The sequence below is a fragment of the Carcharodon carcharias genome, chromosome 10, assembly GCF_017639515.1.
Source record: "Carcharodon carcharias isolate sCarCar2 chromosome 10, sCarCar2.pri, whole genome shotgun sequence".
In the NCBI taxonomy this organism is placed as follows: domain Eukaryota; kingdom Metazoa; phylum Chordata; class Chondrichthyes; order Lamniformes; family Lamnidae; genus Carcharodon; species Carcharodon carcharias.
Genome location: NC_054476.1, coordinates 140920558 through 140946586, shown reverse-complemented (window position 1 = coordinate 140946586; position 26029 = coordinate 140920558). Strand labels below are relative to the sequence as shown.

Sequence of the window (26029 nt, the reverse complement as noted above, 5' to 3'; positions counted from 1 at the left end):
TAAATTATTTTTTTTAAGGTGGGGGGGAAGAGTTGGAGCACAACTTAGGTTTACACATGATATACAGGATCATTTCATTTTTAAATGTTATTTCCAGCAAACAGGTTTCCCTTGTGAACAGAAAGTGAAGTTTGTTGACTTTGTTGCGAAATTTGGATCTGACATAGAAGCATCAGATCTCGTGGTCACACATTATCAGCTTACCCTGTCAGCTTGACTCAATGGTCACACTCTTTCTACATTAAAGTTTGGAATTTCATCCCTTGAACTAGGTTGAGAGAGGAGGAATCCTGCACAAGTCAGGAGTGTGATGGAATACTCCCCACTTGCCTGGACGAGTGCTGCTCTCACAACACTCGAGAAGCTGGACACCGTCCAGGACAAAGCAGCCCCGCTTGATCGGCACCCCATCCACAAACATTCACTCCCTCTACCACCGACGCACAGTAGCAGCAATGTGTACCATCTACAAGATGCACTGCAGGGACTCACCATGACCCCTTAGACAGCACCTTCCAAACCCATGACCACTGCCATCTAGAAGGACAAGGGCAGCAGACACATGGGAGCACCACCACATGGGAGTTCTCCGCCAAGCCACTCACCATCCTGACTTGGAAATATATCACCGTTCTTTCACTGTCGCTGGGTCAAAATCCTGCAACGCCCTTCTTAACAGCACTGTGGGTGTACCTACACCACACAGACTGTAGTGGTTCAAGAAGGCAGCTCACCTTCTCAAGGGCAACTAGGGATGGGCAATAAATGCTGGCCTTGCCAGCGAAACCCACGTCCTGAGAATAATGTCATTCATTGGTTTCTATGGCTGAAGAGGGTGTAGAGATTTTAGCTTTTGAGTAAAATGGCCACATTCTTCCTGGCAACTGGAAAAGGTGGTGAGGTTGGGGAAGTGAACTGTTTGTGTGAGACTAAATGATTAGATTTATGGTCTTGCTTTTGCTGAACTTTGATCCTGTGTTTTTACAACAGCAGTTTGTGGGGTTACCAAAAGTGTTTTCCTGTGGTATTGGCAATGTTAAATATCACTGTCTGCCTCTGACACATTGCAACATGCGTATACATGGCATGAGGATGGGTACACATAAGATTATTGAAGTGTGGTCACATTTACACTGTTCACATAGTGATGGGGTGCTGCTGATTCTGTCTGCAAGAACACACCAAATCAACATTTTACTAAAGAGGGAAGGGTGAAGTTACCCTAAGAACAGACTCAGCCTGCACTCACTTTTCCTTTCTGGTAATGGACCATTATTAATGGCTGTAAAGTTTTTTCTTTAAAAACTTTAGGCTTGTGGCTTCTACCTGTGTAATTGCAGGGCACAAGTCCTGCCTGGGTCAGTGTTCTGACCCAGACCCAGCCCCGAACCCCTCACTGGTTTCAGGTCTTGCCTCCCTCCAACCCCTGCCTGCCACCTCCCCTTTCCCTTCCCCTTCCCCCAACACCACCCACCAACTCAACTTGGTGGTTTTGCTGTGTCCTGTCCGTGTAATTGACTGTTTGGATGTGTGCGAATGTACACAGGGGACTGTCCTGTATATGATTCAAGCTGCCATCATTCACAAAATTTAACACAAGACTAATTATTTATACACTAATGACTCCACAAAACATCTCAGAAGAAACATGGGGAGGCAAAGGTGTGTCAAGAGGGAAACAAGGGGGGGCGGGTGGGGAGGGAGAGAGCTGAGGGGGGCACAAGGGGTGGAGGCAGGGGGCAAGGGGTGTGGGGGGCAAGGGATGTGGGGAGACATGGGGGACAAGGGGTGTGGGGGGGCAAGGGGGTGGGCAGGGTGGGGGGGCAAGGGGGTGGGCAGGGTGGGGGGGCAAGGGTTGTGGGGAGACATGGGGGGCAAGGGGTGTGGGGGGCAACGGGTGGGCAGGGTGGGGGGGCAAGGGTTGTGGGGAGACATGGGGGGCAAGGGGTGTGGGGGGCAACGGGTGGGCAGGGTGGGGGGCAAGGGTTGTGGGGAGACATGGGGGGCAACAAGGGGTGTGGGGGGCAACGGGGGCAAGGGGTGGGCAGGGTGGGAGGGCAAGGGGTGTGAGGCTCCGCGGTGCCCGCGCTCAGTCCCTCTCCCCTTTACCTGGATGAGAGGAGCCGGGTGTGTTGCTGCCGTTGGCCGATACCACAGGCCGAGCAGGCGGCCAAAGTCCGGAGCCGGACTGCGGCGCTTGTGGCCAACGCCAAAAGGCAACGTCTCAGGCCCGGGGCCGCCATCGACGCTGAGCGGCCTGTGCTCGGGGGAGGGAAACGAGCCGAGCCGAGCCCGCCCTCCTGTGTCGTCACTCCCGCCTGGGCTTCGGCTGCTGCAGGCCCGCAGGCGCCGCGCTCTCTCTCTCTCTCTCTTTCTCTTTCTCTCTCGCTCCCCCCACCCGGCAGCTGGCGCCTCCCCCTCGCTTTCCTTCTCTCCCCGGCGACCGACGCCTCTCGTTCTCGCGGCCTCTCCGCCGGTTCCCGTTCCCGGGACTCGGCCCCTAACAAAGATGGCGGCGACGGGTTGGCTGGTTGCCATGGAGATGGGGCCTAGCGGGGCCTAGTGGAGCCTGAGGCCTGTGCCGAGGAATCGGTGCAAGGTCAGAGCTGCAGCCCCGGCTAAATCTTCATGTCGCAGGGAGTCTTTTTCGATTCATTAGCTCAAAATATATTGTGAGATGTAATATCCAATACACAGAGAACGTAACCAGCAAGCGTGAATCTGAGTATGTATAATAATCATTTACGTTCTCTTTAACAAGTTTACAACTTTCATTGACCTTTATAAATATTTGTACTAAAGGATTTTCCTTATTCCCCCCATAAAACTCTCATAAATTAAATTAACTATTTATTTCGAGTGGTTGTGTGGCCGGACTGCAGTGAAATATTTCTGGGATGTTGCATTTAAAATACTGGGGAATAGTGAAGTTGCTTTTCAAATAATTGCTCTGCTTCTTATTAATTTACTTCTTATTAATGTGCGCGTGTGTGGATTTGCTGCCCCCAGGTTGTCTCCTTGTTGCCCTGCCTGATTGGATTGTTCAGAGTGGGAATCAGGATGGCATGTGCTTTGAGAGTCAGAGATTGCTTCCAGCAGCAACTCGACCTGATCCTGAAAGGGGGTCATTCTATCCCTGAGGATCTGCAATCTGAGCTCAAGTCTTGTGTCAACAGTACCCCCTACACGGTTCCCTTTGACCTTCTGAGAAAACTTCACAAATTCTTACAAGAGAAAGGTGAGTGGTCAAGTTCTGAGTTAGTTGCCTCTGGCTCGACCAGCTTGGACATACTGTTGTTTACTTGTTCCTAACTGGTATTGCCGCCTGCCCAAATTTGGACTAGACGCTGCCGACATCTTTAAGATTTAAACAGGACACCAAAAGTCCTTTTATTGAACTGGCTCCTGCCCAGTTCTGATGAAGGGTCATTGAACTGAACAGTTAACTCTGTTTCTCTGTCTATGCATGCTGCCAGATCTGTTGAGTATTTCCAATATTTTCTGTTTCTGTTTACAATAAAATCCTATTTTTCATAACTATTTCCTTTATTATTCCTATTGATGTTGGGGACATTTCCTGCATTTTCTGTTTCTATGACTTTCAGCACCTTTTTTGTCTCTAGCCCACCATTGCTTTCAGATCCAACATCACAAAATCAGTTATCTGATCATTCATTGCGTGAGCTGATTATAGAACCTTTCATGTGTGCAAATTGGCTGCTGTGTTGGCATATATAATATTGGACAACATTCAGGTTTTGGCTGATAAGTAGCAAGTAACATTCATGCTACACAAGTGCCGAGCAATGACCATCTCCAACAAAAGAGAGTAACCATTTCTCCTTGACATTCAATGGCACTACTATCGCTGAATCCCTCCCTATCAATGTCCTGGGAGTTACCATTAGGAGCATAGGAGCAGGAGTAGGCCCTTCCGCCCCATGAGTCTGCTTTGCCATTCAACAAGATCATGGCTGATCATCTACCTCAATAACATTTTCTTGCGCCATCCCCATATTCTTTGATGTCATTGTTATCTAGAAATCTATCGATTTCTGTCTTGAACATGTCAATGATTGAACTGCCAACAGCCATCTGGGGTAGAGAATGCCAAAGATTCACACCCTCTGAGTGAAGAAATTCCTCCTCATCTCAGTCCTAAATGGCCTGTCCCTTATTCTAAGACTGTATCCCCTGGTTCTAGTCTCCCCAGCCAGGGGAAGCATCCTTTCTGCATCTACCCTGTCACGCCCGATAAGAATTCTGTAAGTTTCAATGAGATCACCTCTCATTCATCTAAACTCTAGAGAATACAGGCCCAACCTCTGTAGGACTCATAGGACTGTACTGCCATCCCAGGGATTAGTCTGGGTGAATCTCCGCTGCACTCCCTCTATGGCAATAATATCTTTCCTTAGGTAAGGGGACCAAAACTACACAATACTCCAGGTGCAGTCTAACCGAAGTTCTATACAACTGAAGCAAAACAGCTTTACTCCTGTACTCAAATCCTTTTGCGATAAAGACCAACATACCATTTGCCTTCCTAATTGCTTGCTGCACCTGCATGTTGGCTTTCAGTGAGTTATGAACAAGGACATCCAGGTCCCTTTACACATCGACACTTCCCAATTTCTTACCATTTAAGAAATACCCTGCACTTCCATTTCTCCTACCAAAATGGATAACCTCATGCTTATCCACATTATATTCCATCTGCATGTTATTTCCCACACACTCAACCTGTCGAAATCCCCTTGAAGCATCTTTGCATAATCCTCACAACTCACATTCCCACCTAATTTTGTAACATCTGCAAACTTGGAAATATCACATTTGGATCCCACATCCAAATCATTGATATATATTGTGAACAGCTGGGGCCCAAGTACTGATCCTTGCAGTATCCCACTAGTCACAGCCTGCCAACCTGAGAATGACCCATTTATCCCTAATCTGTGATTTTGCTTTCCTAAATCCATGTTGACTCTGTCCAATCATATTATTTTCTAAGTGTCCAGTTATCACATCTTTTATAATAGATTCTAGTATTTTCCCTACTATTGACATCAGGTGAACTGGTCTGTAGTTCCCTACTTTCTATCTCTCTCCTTTCTTAAATAGTGAGGCTACATTTGCTACCTCCCAATCTGCAGGCATCATCTTAGAATCTATTGAATTTTGAAAGATGACCAGTTTTTAAAGATTGCCCAGAAACTGAACTGGACCAGCCATATAAAACTGTGGCTACAAGAGCAGGTCAGAGGCTAAGAATACTAAGGTGATTAACTCATCTCTTGACTCCCCAAAGCCTGTCCACCATCTACAAGTGCGAGTCAGGAGTGTGATGGAATACTCTCCACTTGCCTGGATGAGTGCAGCTCCAACAACACTCAAGAAGCTCGCCACCATCCAGAACAAAGCACCCTGCTGGATCGGCACCCAATCTACCACCTTAAACATTCACTCCCTCCACCACCGACGCACAATACTAGAGCAGTGTGCACCATCTACAAGATGCACTGCAGCAACTCATCGAGATTCAAACCTGCAACATCTACAACCACCAGGACAAGGGCAGCAGACACATGTGAACATCACCACCTGGAAGTTCCCCTCCAAGCCACTCAGCATCCTGACTTGGAAATATATCACCGTTCCTTCACTGTCGCTGGGTCAAAATCCTGGACCCCCCCCCCCCCCCCCCCCGCCCAACAGCACAGTGAATGTACCTACACCATATGGACTGCAGCATTTCATGAAGGCAGCTCACCACCACCTTCTCGGGGACAATTAGGGATGAGCAATAAATGCTGGCCCAGCCAGCGAAGCCCACATTCTGTGAAAGAATAAATAAAATTATATATATTATATATATATAGATATGTGTTTGCTTCAAATGGTGTTTTGTTTGCAGGTTTCCCTATCTATCTACATGAACTCCTGGAAGGAGCAGAAATATTTACACCAGAAGTGAAACTGCCGGAGAGAGTGAGTACACTGGGTTAAATAACAAATGGGACGGTCTCCTGCACAACCCTCAGGGAGGGGGAATGCCTCCTGTAAACTAAAACAATTACAAACATTGACTTGTATCAGATGTGTAACATAAATTGCCACTCTGTTATCCTGGAGAATGTGACATTGATTTATTTGTATAAATTTGAACAATTTTAAGCGATACACTGTTTCTTCAATGAACGCTATTATAAGCAATTGCTGTTTTGATAAATGTCTGAAACTCCAGGTCTCCTTCATACACTATCTTCCTTCTGTTTGTCTTGAAATTATAACGCTTGCCCAGAAGTGGAATTCCTCATTTGCTGTCCTTTAAAACTCGAGCTTGGTGTTGTGCATTCAATTTACTTTATCCTCATTCTACTGTGTTTCACTTGATGCTGGACTGCACTCCGGTTTTCTCAATCATTTAAAAACATTGAATCCCTAAAGCCTCAATATAAATAGCTGTGTGAGTAATATGTGTTCTGAGTGGAGGTTGGAGCATAATTTATTTTTAATATGGAGCTGAAGTGGTCAATGATTGGGGTTTAATGCAAGGCTGTCACTGGTGGCAGTTAAATTGTGAGCGTTTAAAATTGTGTCTACCAATCACTGATCAATTCCTAGCCATTACAGGAGTGCAGCAAGGGTGCTTTCAAGAGGTTAAAAATGGCTTTTTTAAATTCGTTTATGGGATGTGGGCTTCGCTGGTTGGGCCAGCATTTGTTGCCCATCCCTGGTTGCCCTTGAGAAGATAGTGATGAGCTGCCTCCTTGAACCGCTGCAGTCCATGTGGTGTAGGTACACCCACAGTGCTGTTAGGAAGGGAGTTCCGGGATTTTGACCCAGCGACAGTGAAGGAACAGAGATATATTTCCAAGTCGGGATGGTGAGTGACTTGGACGGGAACTTCCAGGTGGTGGTGTTCCCATCTGCCTGCTGCCCTTGTCCTTCTAGCTGGTAGTGGTTGTGGGTTTGGTAGGTGCTGCCTCAGGAGCCTCGGTGAATTCCTGCAGTGCATCTTGATACCCAACTCCCAGCACCTCACTGCCTTATCAACGAGAAAGGCCTCAGATTCTCTGCCCAGCCTTTGCTAAATTAACTGATCTCAGCTTCAACATTCCTGTGCAAAACTCCAGTGCTCCGACTGCTGATCATTACGCATTGATTCGTGCTGCTGAGTGCATGGATATGGATGCTGAGGACAAAAGCATGCTCGCTTGTGTTTCCATCTCATGCAGGCAAATACCCTGCTGGCTATCCACTAGCAAATAGAGAAGTCTTACTTGGAGTTGGAACATTCGGGAATGGGTGGGTGGGAAAAATTGGTGAGGGGTCTTGTTAGATGTTATCAGTTCTGAAATGCTAAAAGCTCCTTTTCTCACATCACATGGCTGTCTCTTCCAGAACCCAGAGCTGGTGGCCAGATTAGAGAAGATCAAAGCGAACCTCGCAAACCAAGAGTACAGACGGATTACCAAAAACGTCAACTGCCAGGTGTTGTAATTTACCTCTGCTCTTCTAATTCTGCTTTTCTCGTGTGCGTCTGGTCTGGTCTATCCTGCAGCAAATGGAGTCTCCTACCTGGGAGTGAAATTATATCCTTATCATAACCTTTCTTCATTTCTGCTTATATAGCAGGTAAACCGGTACGGCACTCTGGGAGATTTGGGAAGACAAGGTGAGCTGCTGGCATGTTTATTCTGGATTGGTCTCCATTTCTCCAAATGGACATTAAAGACTGTGTTGGTCAATCTCACACCAAGTTCCAGTGTCTACAGATTCATGACCCTAATTCATGAATCTCTAATTCAGTATTAAAATGGCAGCTACACTCTTGAGAGTTCACAGTGCAGAATAGATAAAGGTCACACTGGGACAATAATGGGAACTCAGCTTGTGTAAAGGGAGCTTTACTTCCAACCTATTCTATGCTTCACCCTGGAGCAATGGCTAGTCAGAATGGAGGGCATTTCATTCTGCATCTTGCCCATACTGTACCTGATCACTCAGTGTTTGCTCACATTGTGCGCTTGAAATTGAAGTTTTCTGTCTCCTTGACATAAGCGTCCTTCTATTTTGATGAACACACAATTAAAATAAATAATATAATGGACCCATCCCTCCTTTGGTTCTCTCTTGGTTTAGGGTGGAGTGGGACAGTTGCTGTTCAGGTGTTGGATATGCTTCAGCAGATAATAGGGAAGGCAAATGTTGTCCTTTATTTCAAAGGGAATGGAGTATAAAAATAGGGAAGCCTTGCTAAAACTATACAAGGCACTAGTTAGACCACACCTAGAATACTGTGAACAGTTTTGGTCCCCTTATCTAAGGAAAGATATACTGGCATTGGAGGCAGTCCAGAGGCAGTTCACCAGGTTGATCCCGGGGATGGATGGATTTTCTTAGGATAGGTTGAGTAGGTTGTGCCTGTATTCATTGGAGTTTAAAAAAATGAGAGGCAACCTTATTGAAACATTTAAGATTCTTAGGGGGCTTGACAGGGTGGATGCTGAGAGGTTGTTTCCCCTTGTGGGAGAGTCTAGGACCAGAGGGCATAATCTTAGAGTACGTGGTCATCCATTTAAGATAAAGATGAGGAGGAATTCTTTCTCTGAGGGAAGTGAATCTGCGGAATTCTTTACCTTAGAGGGCTTTAGAGGCTGGGTCGTTAAGTATATTCAAGGCTGAGATAGACAGATTTTTAATCAGTAAGGGAATCAAGGGTTATGGGAAAAAGGCAGGAAAGTGGAGTTGAGGATTATCAGATCAGCCAGGATCTCATCGAATGGTGGAGCAGACTCAATGGGCTGAATGGCCTACTTCTGCTCCTAAGTCTTATAGCCTCCCTTCACCATTGCTGTCCTGGGTAAAGGTGAGGATTGAATTCAAATGGCAGCATATTTTTGAATTCGACCTCAAGTGCGTCTGGTTAGAAAGTGGCAGCTCAATCCCTGTAGCCTGTGATGACATGGGAATGTTTGCTTAGATATGCTTCTGTTTAATAAACTGTGTGTTTGCGGTACCTTAAAACCCTCTGCTTCTAGCCGCTGATGCCTTTATTGTGAAGAGGTTGTTGGTAGCGTTGAACTTTGCTCTAATGGCACTGCCATCACCCCAGCACCACTGGGGTGGACCTGTGCTGGCCATGTGACCTGTGCTGGCCATAGCTTCTTCAAGCTGTGCTGAGCTCTCCTAAACTCTGCTGTTTTTGACACAGTGCGATCGGTGAAGGCAGTGGTGGTGACCATCTTTAACTTCCTGGTGACAGTGGGGGCTGCGTTTGCCTGCACATACATCGGCAGTCAGTACCTCTTCACAGACTTAGCAGCGGTGAGTGCCACAGGATCTGGTGTACCCCAAACAACAGAGGGAGAAAGAGAAACACCATTGACCAAAGTGTAATAGGGATGAGCTCTGGGAGAATGTGAGAGGGGAACAGAGTCGAATGATTGTGGAGCATGGATTAAGGAGTATGAAGAAAGTAATGCTATAGATCAGATAAACACAAACTCTTTCCTTATGCAACTGGGTCAGTAACTAGAAGTCATGAATTTAAAATAATTGACAAAAGAAGAGGGGAAATGAGAATTGTTTTCACACAGAGGATTGTCCTGATCTGGAACACCACATGACCTGAAGAGGTGGTGGAACCAGATTGCACAGGAATTTTCGAATTGGACATGTACTTGACCTAATTTACAGGGCGGTGTGGAGAAAGCTGGGCTGTGGGACGAAATTGGATAACTCTTTCAAAAAGCTGGTACAGGTACAACTGGCCAAATGTACTGTGCTGTGTAAATCTATGAAAGTATGAATATTCCCGAGTTTGCAGATGACAAAAACCAGATGGAAGTGTGAGCTGTGAGGAGGAGGCAAAGATGCTTCAAGGGGATTTGGAGAGGCTAAACAAGTGGGCAAAAATTTGGCAGATGGGATACAATGTGGAGAAATGTGAGGCTATCCATTTTGGTGGGAAAAACAGAAATACAGAGTATTTCTTAAATGGTGAGAGGCTGGGAAGTGTTGAACTTCAAAGGGACTTAGGTGTCTTTGTTCATGAGTCACTGAAAGCTAATATGCAGGTACAGAAATCAATTAAGAAGACAAATGGTATGTTGGCCTTTATTGCAAGAGGATTTGAGTATAGGAGCAAAGATGTCTTACTGCAATTATATAGAGTCTTGGTGAGACCGCACCTGGAGTATTGTGTGCAGTTTTGGTCCCCTTACCTAAGGAAAGATATACTTGCTATAAAGGGAGTGCAACAAAGGTTCACTAAATTAATTGCTGGGATGGAGGGATTGTCCTATGAGGAAAGATTAAATAGACTGGGCATTTATTCTCTGGAGTTTAGAAGAATGAGAGGTGACCTCATTCAAACATACACAGTTCTTACAGAGCTCGACAGGGTAGGTGCAGGAACGATGTTTCCCCTGGCTGGGGGTGGTTTAGAACCAGGACGCACAGCTTCAGAGTAAGGGGCCAGGCCATTTAGGTCTGAGATAAGGAGGAATGTCTTCACCCAGAGGGTGGTGAATCTTTCAAATTCTCTGTCCCAGAGGGCTGTGGAGTGTCATTGATTGAATATGTTCAAGATTGAGATCAATAAATTTCTACATATTAAAAGCATTAAGGGATACGGGGATAGTGCAGGAAAGTGGTGGGAAGTAGAAGATCAACCACAATCGCATTGAATGGTGGAGCGGGGTTTGAAGGGCTGAATGTCCTACTCCTCCTATTTCTTATGTTCACAGATTAAGACACAGCTTTGGAGAGCACTTATAGTAAGTTCTATGATGGGAGGGTTAATGCACCAGAGGGATAGGCCTCATGGGTCAGTTAATGTAGCAAGTGCACCGGACATAGAAAAGGTTACGGGCATTAGATGGGTTTCAGTGGGGAAATGGCCCTTTTCTTGTCCATGAACTTTAATGAATGGACAAACTCTGGTTGTTAATATTTGAAAGTGAATGAATTGTGGGATCATTGCTTCTGTGAAATGAGACCCTGCACGAGCCCCCAATGTGAGCGAGACACAAACGGAAAAAGCACACCTGGTGGGGGATTGAAACATGTCTGGCTGGTGTGTATCAGTTTCCGTTTCTGCTGTTGGCTGAGCAACAGCCTCCCAATTACTCTGTCTGTTCCTGACTACAATCCAGGTGATCTCTGTGGGAATGTTCCTGTTTCTGGATTTCACCTGTCAATTTGCGTAAGATGCCTAAGGATTTCTTTTTGAACGCACTTGTGATTTTGTGAACAGTACCAAGCAGTGCTGATCTTCATTGCAACTGGTAAATCAAGGCTTTTTAACCTGATTAGGCTGTAACACTCTCCATGGCTCAGTAATGTGCTGACAGCCTCCAAGACTTAGTCTTGGCCATGTTATGTTGCACTTGTGTTATTTGTTGATAACTGTACATAGAATGTGACTTATTCCCTGTGGGCCTATGGAAAAAACTGTAGGAGTCTGAAACATGCAGTAAGTGAAGATGTCATTGGTGACTGGCACTGTTGTTGAGACCTGTAAGACCCAGGCAATGGCAGTAACCTGTTTTCGATTTGCTTTGTAATATATTCTCTCTCTCTCTCTCTCTCTCTCTCTCTCTCTCAGCGAGTCCTTTCTGCATTGATCGTGTCCTCTGTGGTCGGTTTGGCAGAGCTCTATGTGCTTGTGCGTACGATGGAAGGAGAACTAGGAGAGATGTAACACGCTGCTGAATACACTTGAAACCTCCTGTTTCACAGGATGAGATTTGTGTTCCATTGGCACAGTTTAACTAGAATCTGCTCTATAAGCTGGTTCAGGTGACACTGCACGTTTTGGGGATGCTTGAAGTTTCTCATTCGATAAATTCTGTCTTTGCCTGGTACCTGTTGTCCTGTTGTTTCCACATTTTTAAGTTGTCCTGGTACTGGGAGCAGTGATGCCCCTATTCTTCTCCATTTGTTGCTTTGAGGGCTTTAAGGAGTCAGCTAGATATAGTTACATAGCACGTCCTTCCCCTCCTCGCTGCAGCCTCCAGCATGAGATGAGCTTCATATGGTTAGTGTTAGGCCCGTTGTTCCTAGCTGGAGCGCTCTGGTTTGAAACTGAACAGTTTAGCTATTAGTCGTAGAATAGATACAACACGGAAAGAGGCTATTCGGTCCATTGTGTCTGTGCTGGCTCTTTGCAATAGCAATTCACTTGGTACAATGCTCCTGCCTTTTCTTGTAGCCTTGCAAATATTTTCTCTTCACATAATTATGCAGTTCCCTTGAATCTGCCCCCACCATTCCCAAGCAGTGCATTCCAAATCCTAACTACTCGCTGCATCAAAATATTTTTCCTTATGTCACCATTGCTTCTTTTGCCAATCACTTTAAGTCGCAGTTCTCTACCCCTCTGCCAACGAGAGTAGTTTCTCCCAATCTGCTCTGTCCAAGACCACCCCCCCATGATTTTAAACATCTCTATCAAATGTCTTCTCAGTCTTCTCTCCAAGCAGCTCCAGCTTCCCCAAGCCACCTACATAACAGACCCTCCCTTAGTGTCTAGAAATCTTATAACATGTAAACCAAATGACCAGGGTGAAATAAAATTCCATTTTCCAGTTTACTGACGTGTCTTATGATTTTTTGGTGAGCTGAGCTAGTGACATATGGAAACCAGCCAGGCTGAACATTCACCAAACCACTGAGAAACCCACCAAAACCATGTTTCTATTTATCCAACAGGAAATGGGACAGTATAAAGGGAGATTTACTTGGTATCTAATCCCATGCTGTACCTGCCCTGGGAGTGTCTGATTGGGACAGTGTAGAGGAAGCTTCACTCTGTATCTAACCCCGTGCTGTACCTGTCCTGGGAGTGTTTTAATGGGGACAGTGTAGAGGGAGCTTCACTCTGTATCTAACCCCGTGCTGTACCTGTCCTGGGAGTGTTTGATAGGGACAGTGTAGAGGAAGCTTCACTCTGTATCTAACCCCGTGCTGTAGCTGTCCTGGGAGTGTTTGATTGGGACAGTGTAGAGAGAGCTTTACCCTGTATCTAAGCCCGTGCTGTAGCTGTCCTGGGAGTGTTTGATGGGGACAGTGTAGAGGGAGCTTCACTCTGTATCTAACCCCGTGCTGTACCTGTCCTGGGAGTGTTTGATGGGGACGGTGTAGAGGGAGCTTTACTCTGTACCTAACCCCATCCTGTACCTGCCCTGGGAGTGTTTGATGGGGACAGTGTAGAGGGAGCTTTACTCTGTATTTAACCCTGTGCTGTACCTGGCCTGGGAGTGTTTGATGGGGGCAGTGTTGAAGAGCTTTACTCTGTATCTAACCCCGTGCTGTACCTGTCTTGGGAGTGTTTGATGGGGACAGTGTGGAGGGAGCTTTACTCTGTATCTAACCCTGTGCTGTACCTGTCCAGGGAGTGTTTGATGGGGACGGTGTAGAGGGAGCTTTACTCTGTACCTAACCCCGTGCTGTACCTGTCCTGGGAGTGTTTAATGGGGACAGTGTGGAGGCAGCTTTACTCTGTACCTAACCCTGTGCTGTACCTGCCTAGTTCTGTGGTGAGGTAAGAGAGAGAGAACTGTGTGTGCCCCTTTCCCTGAGAGGAATCAATAACAGAATGGAAGCACATCTAGATTCTATTGCTTTACTTTCCATGAGTTGCTGCCTCCCCTGAAATACAATCCCACCCTCCTACTGCTCAACGTGAGAATGTGGCAGTCTCTAGGATTGAAAGACAGTGACAGCCAGCAAGAGGCTGGCGATGTGAATAATATTTTGTGATAGTGAGAGAATGTATCTACAGCATCTTTAACGTAAGATCCATCACAAAGAACTTCGGAAGAATAGTTAAACCTATGGGGTGCTGCAGGAAGTTTTAGAATCAATCCATTGAAGGGGCTAAATGGCCTCCATCTGAATCCGACCATGCAGCGACAGGGACAGGTGGCAAATTTTTGCCCATCAAGTATTTGTACAATTCCATTTTGAAAATTACTATTGAATTTGCTTCCACTGCCCTTTCTGGCAGTTCATTGCAGATCACAACAACTCGCTGTATTTATTTTTTTTAAATTCTCATCTGCCCTCTGGTTCTTTTGCTAATTGCCATAAATTTGTGACTTCTAGTTAACAACCCTCCTGCCACTGGAAACAGTTTCTCCCAATCTGCTAAAGTCTTCCGTTAATCTTCCCTGGTCTAAGAGAATAACCCAGCTTCTCTAGTCACTCCACATATCTGAAGTCCCTCATTTCTGGTACCATGCCAGTAAATTCCTTCTGCACCCTCTCCAAGGCCGCCTTAAAATATGGTGCTCAGAACTGAGCACAATGCTCTGCCTGGTATCCACACACTGTTTTATAAAAGTTGAACATAACTTCCTTGCTTTTTATATTTTCTTAATTGAACAAATTCCATCTTAATCAAGGCTTTCCAAGAGATGGTGTGGAATGTGTGCAGCATTGGCAATAACTGTCCAATCTGAGTTTGAATGTGTTGTAATGAGTCCTCAGAAGCTGCCCATGGTTAGGCTGCAGAAGAGAGATATTAACTTAAACCGCAGACCAGCTTCACTTTGGAATGTTGTCATTGGATATGTTGATTAATGTTATGATGTCTGTTAAGCCATCTAAACTCCTTTGTTTATGCTAAAAGAATAATCTTAAAAAAATGAATACAGGGTTTTATAACTGACCTGAGCATGGAACTCAGTGTAGACACTGTGCTTCTCTCATGCACTCAATTTCATTCCGAGAGTAGGATTAAGGGATTGCTGGAGATTATTCTCATTGCCAGGGGTCCATCCAACTATATTGTCAATGCCCTGTAGAGGCATGTGGAGAGTAGGTTGGGAACTGGTATGATGATGAAACTTTGGTGCAGAACAATAGCTTAGGATATTTGGATACTAAAAAATCCCACTCTAAATAAAAGGATGATCTGCGAGGCTCATGAGTATAGTCTGATCTGATTGCTGTAAACTAAAGGGTCTTTAGATATGAAAATGAAAAAAAGGTTATCATTATGTTGGCTTTTAAATGAGGGAAAATGAGACTGGGACATTTGTATTTCAATCTGGATTAGAAAAAGGATCAGAAATTCTTGCAGTAAAATGTTAAGGATCCAAAGATTAGGGCATCTTTATTTTATTTAATCTACACAAGTTTAATAGCTACAGAATGGGAGAGAGAGAGAGCAAAACTTTGTTCATGAAGCATCTGGTACAAAACAATAAAACACAATTACATTGCAACGAATGGATCCTATTTTTTAAAACGAGCATAAGGACAAATTTGGAACAGTGAATTCTTTAAAAATCTTCTTCCAATTTCTCCTCTTCTCTGCTGCAAGTAAGTTGCCCTGCAATCCCCTGAGCCCAAATGGTCATTATTCACACGTGATCCCAGACACTAACTGTTTGATCAGAGAGAGCAAGAGCCCTGTCATTCCATGTCTATATCGTGGACAGTGGACGCCTCATCCCCAGCCTGTGATACTGACTTTACTGAGCTGCGGACTCACATCATAGTGTGGTGCAGTGAGAGCAGGGATGAAGCAGTGATCTGTGTTGGGGGCAGGTTATGTCCACAAGGTGTCACACCGTGTTACACATATAAAGCAGTCCTGTATAGAATTTAATGTTTAATGCTGTACTTCTGACCTGGAATCAGCAACTTGTACTCGAGTTCCAAATCTGTACAATTCTCACCAGCAATTAAACAATAATATACCCTCGCCTCACCCACCTCCTCCCCACCCCGCCCACTCACCCCACCAATTGACTGCTGTCCAATGACCACTGTTGAAAGTGGATATCAGATTTGGGATTTCCTCTTGATTGTGGGACTTCCAACAGTGAGTGGTTTGCCAATGCTCACTGTCCAGTTTTATACGCAGAGCACAGCTGTTACAGAGGGTGAGGAACCTGAGGGTGACAGTGAGTGAAATACAAGACAGGAGGCACAGGATGGTATCTCATACTTTATATTATGCTCACTGCACTTGCAGACATAATCAAGCTGGGGAAGCCTGACCTGGTGACGTGCAGTGAAGTGGAGTTCAATTCAGAGGAAGGGAGATGCTGCTCATTGAATGTTAAGGAAGGAATATGCTGACAGGAAATGAGCTCTGGCTGTTCCCTCCAGGTCATTGTATCAGTGGTGTCTGGAAAGGCAGGGAAAGATTCCTAGGTCCTGTGACCAAACAGAATGTCTGCACCAAGAGTTTTTCCCGCTGCTTTGTACTGTGCGATGTACAGTTCCAGGGATATGAAAAACTGGTCTCTCCTCTTGTTTCCTCTTATGTTTGGGATGATGCTGGTTACACGTTGATGACAATCGCAGCATTGTAGATGAGGTCAGAGGTGCAACGGAGGGAGGTGTGTGTTCCTCCTTCTCCCTGCTCTCCGGGTCCTGGTTCCAGGTGCGGCACAACTTGGTCAGATCCTGCAAGCTGTGCAAAATTGGCGGCGTGATTTCTGGAGGGAGTCACTGTGCCACCTTTACTCCTAAGTCCGAAGCAGGTGTTGAACTGACTGACATCATCTCTGGAGACAATGCACCCTTGTGGCTGAGGCAGGGAGCTGAAAACTGAGCTATTCTCCCACATAAGCTGATCATGGAAGGCTGGAGAGAGGTTTGATGGACTGCCCTGCTGCTGCATTGGGGAGGTTCCATTTCTGAAGTTGTGTCTGGTGTGCCTGCCCATCACTGGGTTGTTGCAGAAGGCAGCTCTGTACTGGATGCGCCCTCTATCTGGTGCCCTGACAATGGCAGCAGGTTTAAGGTGACCCTCAGTCTGGAGAGGGGAGACTGAAAGCTGCCCCAGCAGACAGTTCCTCACCTTCTTGCGCTGTTTGGTGCATCGTGCACGACGATTCTGAAACCAGACCTGGAAAGCAATAAGCAAAAAATTAGGAAATAATTAGCATGGGTTTAGGATCATTTTGACTCAATTACACTGTCCCAACCCCACTCCATTTCCTTGCAATAATTCCGGTTGCTTGGAACTATTGATGACCGGAGTGAGATAAAGTGAACTGAAACTTCCTTGATTTTAGCTGGAGTCAGCAGTGGAGGGGCTATAGTTGCCCTGTTAGGGAGAGTGAGCTGTGTTCTCCAACTCCATCAATCCTGTTAACTGCCAGATTGGGGTTCAGAATTCTCTGGTGATATTGTCCTAACAAATTATTTATTTTAAACCATTTCTGTTCCCAGCTTGAGAAGCTTGTGTCTAATTTCTCACCAGTTCAGTAACCATCTCAGTGTGGGTGGGACAGAGGCTGGGATCAGAACAGACTGGACAGCTAAATGTCAGTAACTCAATAACTAGGCAGCTACATGTCACTAACTCCGTAATTAGGCTATGTAACAAAACTACCATATTTTTCATATTATTGTGGGGTACTGTAAAGCCAGCTCATGTTTGTGTGTGTGTGGATGGTTCTGTCTGGTGGCTGATTTAATTAAGAACAAAGAAAAGTACAGCACAGGAACAGGCCCTTTGGCCCTCCAAGCCTGCGCTGATCATATTGCCCATCAACTAAAATATTTTGCACTTCCAGGGTCCGTATCCCTCTATTCCCATCCTATTCATGTATTTGTCAAGCTGTCTCTTAAACACCACTATCGTACCTGCTTCCACCACCTCCTCTGGCAGCGAATTCCAGACACTCACTACCCTCTGCGTAAAAAACTTGCCCTGCACATCACCTTTATAGTTTTCTCCTCTCACCTTAAATCTATGTCCTCTAGTAATTGACCCTTTCACCCTGGGAAAAAGTCCATGTCACTCATAATTTTGTAAACTTCTATCAAGTCGCCCCTCAAGCTCTGTAGATCTAGTGAGAACAATCCGAGTTTCTCCAACCTCTCCTCATAGCTAATAACCTCCAGACCAGGCAGCATCCTGGTAAACCTCCTCTGCACCCTCTCCAACGCCTCCATATCCTTCTGGTAATGTGGTGACCAGAATTGCACGCAATATTCCAAGTGTGGCCTAACCAAGGTTCTATAGAGCTGCAGCATGACTTCCCAGCTTTTATACTCAATACCCCTGCCAATGAAGGCAAGCATGCCATATGCCTTCCTGACTACCTTATCCACCTGCGTTGCCACTTTCAGTGACCTGTCGACCTCTACACACAGATCCCTCTGCCCATCGATGCACTTAAGGGTTCTGCCATTTACTGTATAATTCCTGCCTGTATTAGACCTTCCAAAATGCATTACCTTGCATTTGTATACATTCTATTTGTAAATTAGAGTCGGATAGACTGCAAGAGTTAGGTATGAAAAGAGTATTTGAAATGCTAATGAGTAAGCCAGGGTAAAGGTTTCAGCAGATAAGAGTATGAATGAAATTTGCATTTTAAGGTAAGTGCAGAGGTGTTTGATTTTCAAAGAGATATGATAAAGTTTTACAACTGACAGGATAAATAGGGCAAGGTTATTACTTATTTACCTTTCCCAAAAGGAAAAGGCCATATTGACAACATGAAAGATTTTTATAGTATGGAGAAAGTAAATTCCAAAGACATATGGGAACAATGGGATTTACAGATTAAACAAGAAGAAATATATTTAAAGAAGAATGGAAGGTTGTATGAGATCTAAAAGACACACCATGTGAAACAGACTTGGGGAAACAGCCACTTTTCAGAGGTCTGCTGTTCCGGTCACCAAAGTTGTGTTCAAAGCCTTTGGAATTCCACTGTCAACTGAGTGCCTGTGGTAACCTTGCTGGATTGTCTCGTTACATTTAAAATCTATTTTGGACTGTTGCCTTAAAAGGGGTGTGTGGTTGAGAGTCAGGTTAATTAGGAATTGTGGAATTCATTACAATATTAAGTAACAGTGTAACTGTAATCTTGTTTGTGTTTTATTCCTTCCTTTTGTTAACAAGTGTTTTACTTTAATTTTTAAAATTTCTAAAGGTGCTAATGGACTCATTACTTCTGAATTCAGTGCACAAATCTTCTCATAATAAATTCAAATTGCAAAACCGTTGTGACAGCGTGGCCAAGTTTCCCTCGTGGATTTGGTTAGCATGGCAAATACCAAATGCCGTATCATAACAGCAGCTACATGTCAGTAACAAGGCAGCTACATGTCAATAACTCAGTAACTAGGCAGCTATATGTCAGTAATTAGGCAGCTTCATGTCAGTAACTCAGTAACTAGGCAGCTACATGTCAGTAACTAGGCAGCTACATGTCAGTAACTCAGTAACTAGGCAGCTACATGGCACTAACTCAGTAACTAGGCAGCTACATGTCAGTAACTAGGCAGCTACATATCACTAACTCAGTAATTAGGCAGCTACATGTCAGTAACTAGGCAGCTACATGTCAGTAACTCAGTAACTAGGCAGCTATATGTTAGTAACTGGGCAGCTACATGTCACTAACTCAGTAACTAGGCAGCTACATGTCAGTAACTAGGCAGCTACATGTCAGTAGTTCTAACTAGGCAGCTACATGTCAGTAACACTAACAAGGCAGCTACATGGCACTAACTCAGTAACTAGGCAGCTACATGTCAGTAACTAGGCAGCTACATATCACTAACTCAGTAATTAGGCAGCTACATGTCAGTAACTAGGCAGCTGCATGTCAGTAACTCAGTAACTAGGCAGCTATATGTTAGTAACTGGGCAGCTACATGTCACTAACTCAGTAACTAGGCAGCTACATGTCAGTTACTTGGCAGCTACATGTCACTAACTCAGTAACTAGGCAGCTATCTGTTAGTAACTGGGCAGCTACATGTCACTAACTCAGTAACTAGGCAGCTACATGTCAGTAACTAGGCAGCTACATGTCAGTAACACTAACTAGGCAGCTACATGTCAGTAACTAGACAGCTACATGTCACTAACTCAGTAACTAGGCAGCTACATGTCACTAACTAGGCAGCTACATGTCACTAACTCAGTAACTAGGCAGCTACATGTCAGTTACTAGGCAGCTACATGTCACTAACTCAGTAACTAGGCAGCTATATGTTAGTAACTGAGCAGCTACATGTCACTAACTCAGTAACTAGGCAGCTACATGTCAGTAACTAGGCAGCTACATGTCAGTAACACTTAACTAGGCAGCTACATGTCAGTAACTAGACAGCTACATGTCACTAACTCAGTAACTAGGCAGCTACATGTCAGTAACTAGACAGCTACATGTCACTAACTCAGTAACTAGGCAGCTACATGTCAGTAACTAGACAGCTACATGTCACTAACTCAGTAACTAGGCAGCTACATGTCACTAACTAGGCAGCTACATGTCACTAACTCAGTAACTAGGCAGCTACATGTCAGTTACTAGGCAGCTACATGTCACTAACTCAGTAACTAGGCAGCTATATGTTAGTAACTGAGCAGCTACATGTCACTAACTCAGTAACTAGGCAGCTACATGCCAGTAACTAGGCAGCTACATGTCAGTAATTCTAACTAGGCAGCTACATGTCACTAACTCAGTAACTAGGCAGCTACATGTCAGTAACTAGGCAGCTACATGTCAGTAACACTAACTAGGCAGCTACATGTCAGTAACTAGACAGCTACATGTCACTAACTCAGTAACTAGGCAGCTATATGTCAGTAATTAGGCAGCTTCATGTCAGTAACTCAGTAACTAGGCAGCTACATGTCAGTAACTAGGCAGCTACATGTCAGTAACTCAGTTACTAGGCAGCTACATGTCACAAACTCAGTAACTAGGCAGCTATATGTTAGTAACTGGGCAGCTACATGTCACTAACTCAGTAACTAGGCAGCTACATGCCAGTAACTAGGCAGCTACATGTCAGTAATTCTAACTAGGCAGCTACATGTCAGTAACTAGACAGCTACATGTCAGTAATTCTAACTAGGCAGCTACATGTCAGTAACACTAACTAGGCAGCTACATCTCAGTAACTAGGCAGCTACATGTTAGTAACACTAACTAGGCAGCTACATGTAAGTGACTAGATAGCTACATGTCACTAACTCAGTAACTAGGCAGCTACATGTCAGTAACTAGGCCGCTACATGTCACTAACTCAGTAACTAGGCAGCTATATGTTAGTAACTAGGCAGCTAAATGTCAGTAATTCTAACTAGGCAGCTACATGTCAGTAACTAGACAGCTACATGTCAGTAATTCTAACTAGGCAGCTACATGTCAGTAACACTAACTAGGCAGCTACATGTCAGTAACTCCGTAACTAGGCAGCTACATGTCAGTAACACTAACTAGGCAGCTACATGTCAGTAACTAGACAGCTACATGTCACTAACTTAGTAACTAGGCAGCTACATGTCACTAACTCAGTAACTAGGCAGCTACATGTCAGTTACTAGGCAGCTACATGTCACCAACTCAGTAACTAGGCAGCTATATGTTAGTAACTGGGCAGCTACATGTCACTAACTCAGTAACTAGGTAGCTACATGTCAGTTACTAGGCAGCTACATGTCACTAACTCAGTAACTAGGCAGCTATATGTTAGTAACTGGGCAGCTACATGTCACTAACTCAGTAACTAGGCAGCTACATGCCAGTAACTAGGCAGCTACATGTCAGTAATTCTAACTAGGCAGCTACATGTCAGTAACACTAACTAGGCAGCTACATCTCAGTAACTAGGCAGCTACATGTCAGTAACACTAACTAGGCAGCTACATGTAAGTAACTAGATAGCTACATGTCACTAACTCAGTAACTAGGCAGCTACATGTCAGTAACTAGGCAGCTACATGTCACTAACTCAGTAACTAGGCAGCTATATGTTAGTAACTGGGCAGCTACATGTCACTAATTCAGTAACTAGGCAGCTACATGTTAGTAACTAGGCAGCTACATGTCAGTAATTCTAACTAGGCAGCTACATATCAGTAACACTAACTAGGCAGCTACATGTCAGTAACTCCGTAACTAGGCAGCTACATGTCAGTAACACTAACTAGGCAGCTACATGTCAGTAACTAGGCAGCTACATATCAGTAACTCAGTAACCAGGCAGCTACATGTCTCTAACTCAGTAACTAAGCAGCTACATGTCAGTAACTAGGCAGCTATGTGTCAGTAATTAGGCAGCTACATGACAGTAACTCAATAACTAGGCAGCTACGTGACAGTAACTCAGTAAATAGACAGCTACATGTCAGTAATTCAGTAACCAGGCAGCTACATGTCACTAACTCAGTAACTAAGCAGCTACATGTCAGTAACTAGGCAGCTATGTGTCAGTAATTAGGCAGCTACATGACAGTAACTCAATAACTAGGCAGCTACGTGACAGTAACTCAGTAACTAGACAGCTACATGTCAGTAATTAGGCAGCTACATGTTAGTAACTCAGTAACTAGACAGCTACATGTCAGTAACTCAGATCCCAGCAATTGGTAGCACCATTCCTTTGTCACTCACTGAGTTTTGATAGGCAGTAGTTTATGTCAACGTCCCCAGATTGGTTTAATGCTGTTCCAAACTGCAGCCAGAGAATGTTAGACCTGAACCGGTTTGTTCTTTGATAGAAGCTCTAATTTCACACAATTGCTGCTTTGATATTGTTTGATTTTGCTGCATTTTCTATTGAGCATGAAATGAGTGCATTCATTCCGAAACCTTGCCACACAGACCTGAGATCATCAAGACTGAGAAGGACCTCTCAGCTTAACTGTCGCAGTACTCCCTGGGTTCCAACACCCTCCCCCCCACCACCATGCTCTCCCATCCCCCCACACTCTCCTCACCCCACCCCCATTATTTATTTTCCATGGACATCAACAGCTACTAATATCAATTTGGCACCTTTCACATAGTCAACCAGACCACAGTGCTTCAGAGGAGCAATTTTAAACAAATGAGGACACTGACCCACATAAGGAGATAGCAGGATAGACAGCTTTTGATGAGTGTCTTCAAGAAGGAAAGAGAGGCAGAGAGGTTTAGGGAGGGAATTTGGGAGCTTGGGGCGCAGGCAGCTGAAAGCAGGGCCGTCAACGGTGGAGCAATTAAAATTGGAGATGTGCAAGAGATCAGAATTAGATAAGTGCAGAGATCTTGGAGGGTTGGAGGAGATTACTGAGATAGGGAGGGGCGAGGCCATGGTGGGATTTGAAAACAACGATGAGGATTGTAAAATCAAGACCCTGCTTAACTGGGATCCAGTGTAGATCAGTGAGCACGGGAGTGATAAGGGAACAGGACTTGGTGTGAGTTAGGGTTAGGGTTTGGGCAGACCTCTGGTTTATAGGAGGGCAGAATGTGGGAGGGTGGCCAGGGGCGTGTTCAAATATCCTAGAGGAATGAAGGAAGGGAAATGGTTGTGGGTCAGAGTGGGAGGTGGGTGTTTATTTGCTACTGCCTAATTGACGTTTCGGTCAAAGATGAATTTAATTCTCAATCACTAATGAACACCCTGAGTGTACACCTCCCCACGCCAAGCAACCCTCCATCAAATTCAGTGCCAAAGTTTTGTATCTGAAAGTTGTTCAGTTTGTAACTATATCGAATTTTACAGAGGGTATCTGAATGCAAATATTAACTCATCAGAAGCTGACAGATGCTGTCGCATCTCTGAACAAACACCTACCTGGATCTTGGATTCTGGGAGTCTGGTAATCTCGGCCAATGTCTCTCTGGTATTGATATCAGGGTAAGGAGTCAGGACAAATGCTCTCTCCAGTTCCCCCAGTTGCCATCTGCTAAAGATTGTCCTCTTCCTCTTCCGCTGGCCCTCGGTCAAAAAGCCCAAGTCAACTGATTGGGGAAAACGGACAACTTGAGGCCCGAGATCTGATAGGACAACATCAGATCCAGTCAAAATAGAGAGAAACTCGGATATAAAACTACCTTTAAATACCATAACCCCCAAAACAACCCCTCCCCCAAAAAACACTCCCAATACACATTCTCTCTAAAGCAACCTCTCCCCAATTACCCGCCCCCCACGAATAATCTCCCCAGAACTCTCAGATTCTCCACCTCCCTCTCATTCTTCAGCCTTCCACAATTCCAAATAGAATTGAGGAAGTTCCGCAGTGTTTTGTTTTTATATAATATATAGGAGAGAAAGTTCCATGCTCATCCACAGATCATCTCACAGCCTCTCCCAGCACAGTCCCATTCCCAGCCCCACACCCCCCACCTCCCTCACACCCCCAGCTCTCCCACCTCCCTCAGACCCTCACACCCAGCCCCTCACCCCATCTCCCTCACACCCCCAGCTCCCTCAGCTCCCTCACACCCTCAGACACTCACACCTTCACCCCCAGTCCCTCACCCCATCTCCCTCACACCCCCAGATCTTCACCCCCAGCTCCCCTACACCCCCAGACCTTCACCCCCAGCTCCTCCACCCTCCACCTCCCTCACTCCCCAGACCTCCACACCCCAAGCCTCTCGCCCCCACCTCCCTCACCCCTACCTCCCTCACACCTTTATCCCCCAGCCCCTCACCCCCCCACCTCTCTCACACCCCCACCTCCTCCACACCCCTAGACCTACACCCCCCAGACCTTCACCCCCAAGCCCTCACCCCCACCTCCCTCACACCCCCAGACCCTCACCTCAGCCCCAGAACCCCCTGCCCTATTCCTCAGAACCAGACTCTTTCTCCAGATCCGCGAGTTTGCTGTCAGTCCGGATTTAGCGGAAATCTCCCTGACGCGAGGCTGAAGTCCGGGCTCACCCTCTCCTCCTGGCCCAGGGGGCTCCCGGTCCAATCTTCCCTCCATTCGAGCCGGGACAGCTGCTGTGGAACGGAGGTCTCGCTGCGCTTTTTGTAGCTGCTGGTTCCAGGTGTGAAGCACCAGCTCCGCTTCCAGGCGATCTGGTCTCTGATCTCAATCCACAGCAGGGAATCCCAATCCGCCAGACACAACTTCACACCTTCCAGGGGCACAGAAAGCACTGGCAGCAATTAATGTCCCGGGACAAAATAAGCAGAACTGAGGCAAAACACCCAGGACCGTAACATTACAGAGAATTGCAGCTCCCGTGCACATTATAAAGAACAGCAGCCCCTGTGTATATTATGGCGAATAGCTGTCGATATGTGTATTATAGTAAATAGCAGTCCTGATGTATATTCTAGAGAATAGGTGCCCATGTGTACAATATATAGAATAGCAGTCCCTGTGTATATTGTAGTGAATAGCAGTCCCTGTGTATATTATAGAAAATAGCAGTCCCTGTGTATATTAAAGCGAATATGAGCCCCATTTTATAATATATAGATTAGCAGTCCCTACATATATTATATAGCAATCCCTGTGTATATTATGGAAAATAACAGTCCCTGTTTATATTGTAGAGAATTGCAGTCCCTGTGTATATTATAGAGAATTGCAGTCCCTGTGTATATTATGGAAAATAACAGTCCTTGTGTATATTATAGTGAATAGCAGTCCCTGTGTATATTATTGTGAATAGCAGTTGCTGAGTATATTATAGAGAACATGAGCCCTAGTGTATAATATATAGAATAGTAGTCCCTGTGTATATTGTAGTGAATAGCAGTCTCTGTGTATATCATAGAGAATAGAAGCACCGGTGTATAATATATAGAATAACAGTCCCTGTGTATATTATAGTGAATAGCAGTCCCTGTGTATATTTTAGGGAATATGAGCCCCAGTGTATAATATATAGAATAGCAGCCCCTGTGTATATTGTAGTGAATAGCAGTTTCTGTGTATATTATAGGAAAAAGGAGCACTGGTATATAATATATAGAATAGCAGTTCCTGTGTATATTGTGGAAAATAACAGTCCATGCATATATTATAGTGAATAACAGTCCCTATATTATATATATTGTATATTATATAGTGTATATTATAGAGAATAGGAGCCCCAGTGTATAATATATAGAAAAGCAGTCCCTGTGTATATTGTAGTGAATAGCAGTCTCTGTGTATAATATAGAGAATATGAGCACCAGTGTATAATATATAGAATAGCAGTCCCTGTGTATATTGTGGAAAATAACAGTCCCTATGTATATTATAGTGAATAGCAGTCCCTGTATATATTATAGAGATTAG

The 26029-nt window shown here is 45.0% G+C and overlaps 3 protein-coding genes across 7 annotated transcripts in view; 1 reads left to right on the top strand and 2 right to left on the bottom strand.

The window, feature by feature from the left end:
- The window catches only part of poldip2 (polymerase (DNA-directed), delta interacting protein 2), a 52163-nt gene extending 49904 nt beyond the window's left edge, over positions 1–2259 (bottom strand). For all 4 annotated transcript variants that reach the window (XM_041197099.1, XM_041197098.1, XM_041197100.1 and 1 more), the window contains exon 1: positions 2110–2259. In XM_041197099.1, coding sequence (XP_041053033.1) covers positions 2110–2243 — 134 coding nt within the window. In that variant the 5' untranslated portion in view covers positions 2244–2259. The remainder of the gene's footprint in view (positions 1–2109) is intronic.
- Positions 2260–2411: 152 nt separating this feature from the next.
- tmem199 (transmembrane protein 199) lies at positions 2412–12604 on the top strand. Of its 2 annotated transcripts, XM_041197101.1 has the most exons (7): positions 2412–2725; positions 3010–3238; positions 5918–5991; positions 7408–7497; positions 7639–7681; positions 9221–9333; positions 11618–12604. In XM_041197101.1, exons 2-7 carry the CDS (start codon positions 3061–3063, stop codon positions 11711–11713), a joined length of 594 nt encoding a protein of 197 aa, XP_041053035.1. In that variant the 5' UTR covers positions 2412–2725; positions 3010–3060; the 3' UTR covers positions 11714–12604. The 2 variants fall into 2 exon arrangements, with proteins under 2 accessions (XP_041053035.1, XP_041053036.1); XM_041197102.1 differs by lacking the exon at positions 9221–9333.
- A 3705-nt stretch (positions 12605–16309) lies between these two features.
- On the bottom strand, positions 16310–24718 carry LOC121282884 (homeobox protein SEBOX-like). Its single transcript, XM_041196696.1, has 3 exons — positions 24673–24718; positions 23575–23777; positions 16310–16879 (listed from the first exon to the last, which is right to left on the bottom strand). The coding sequence occupies exons 1-3, from the start codon at positions 24716–24718 to the stop codon at positions 16310–16312; spliced, it is 819 nt and encodes a 272-aa protein (XP_041052630.1).
- Positions 24719–26029: the final 1311 nt, after the last annotated feature.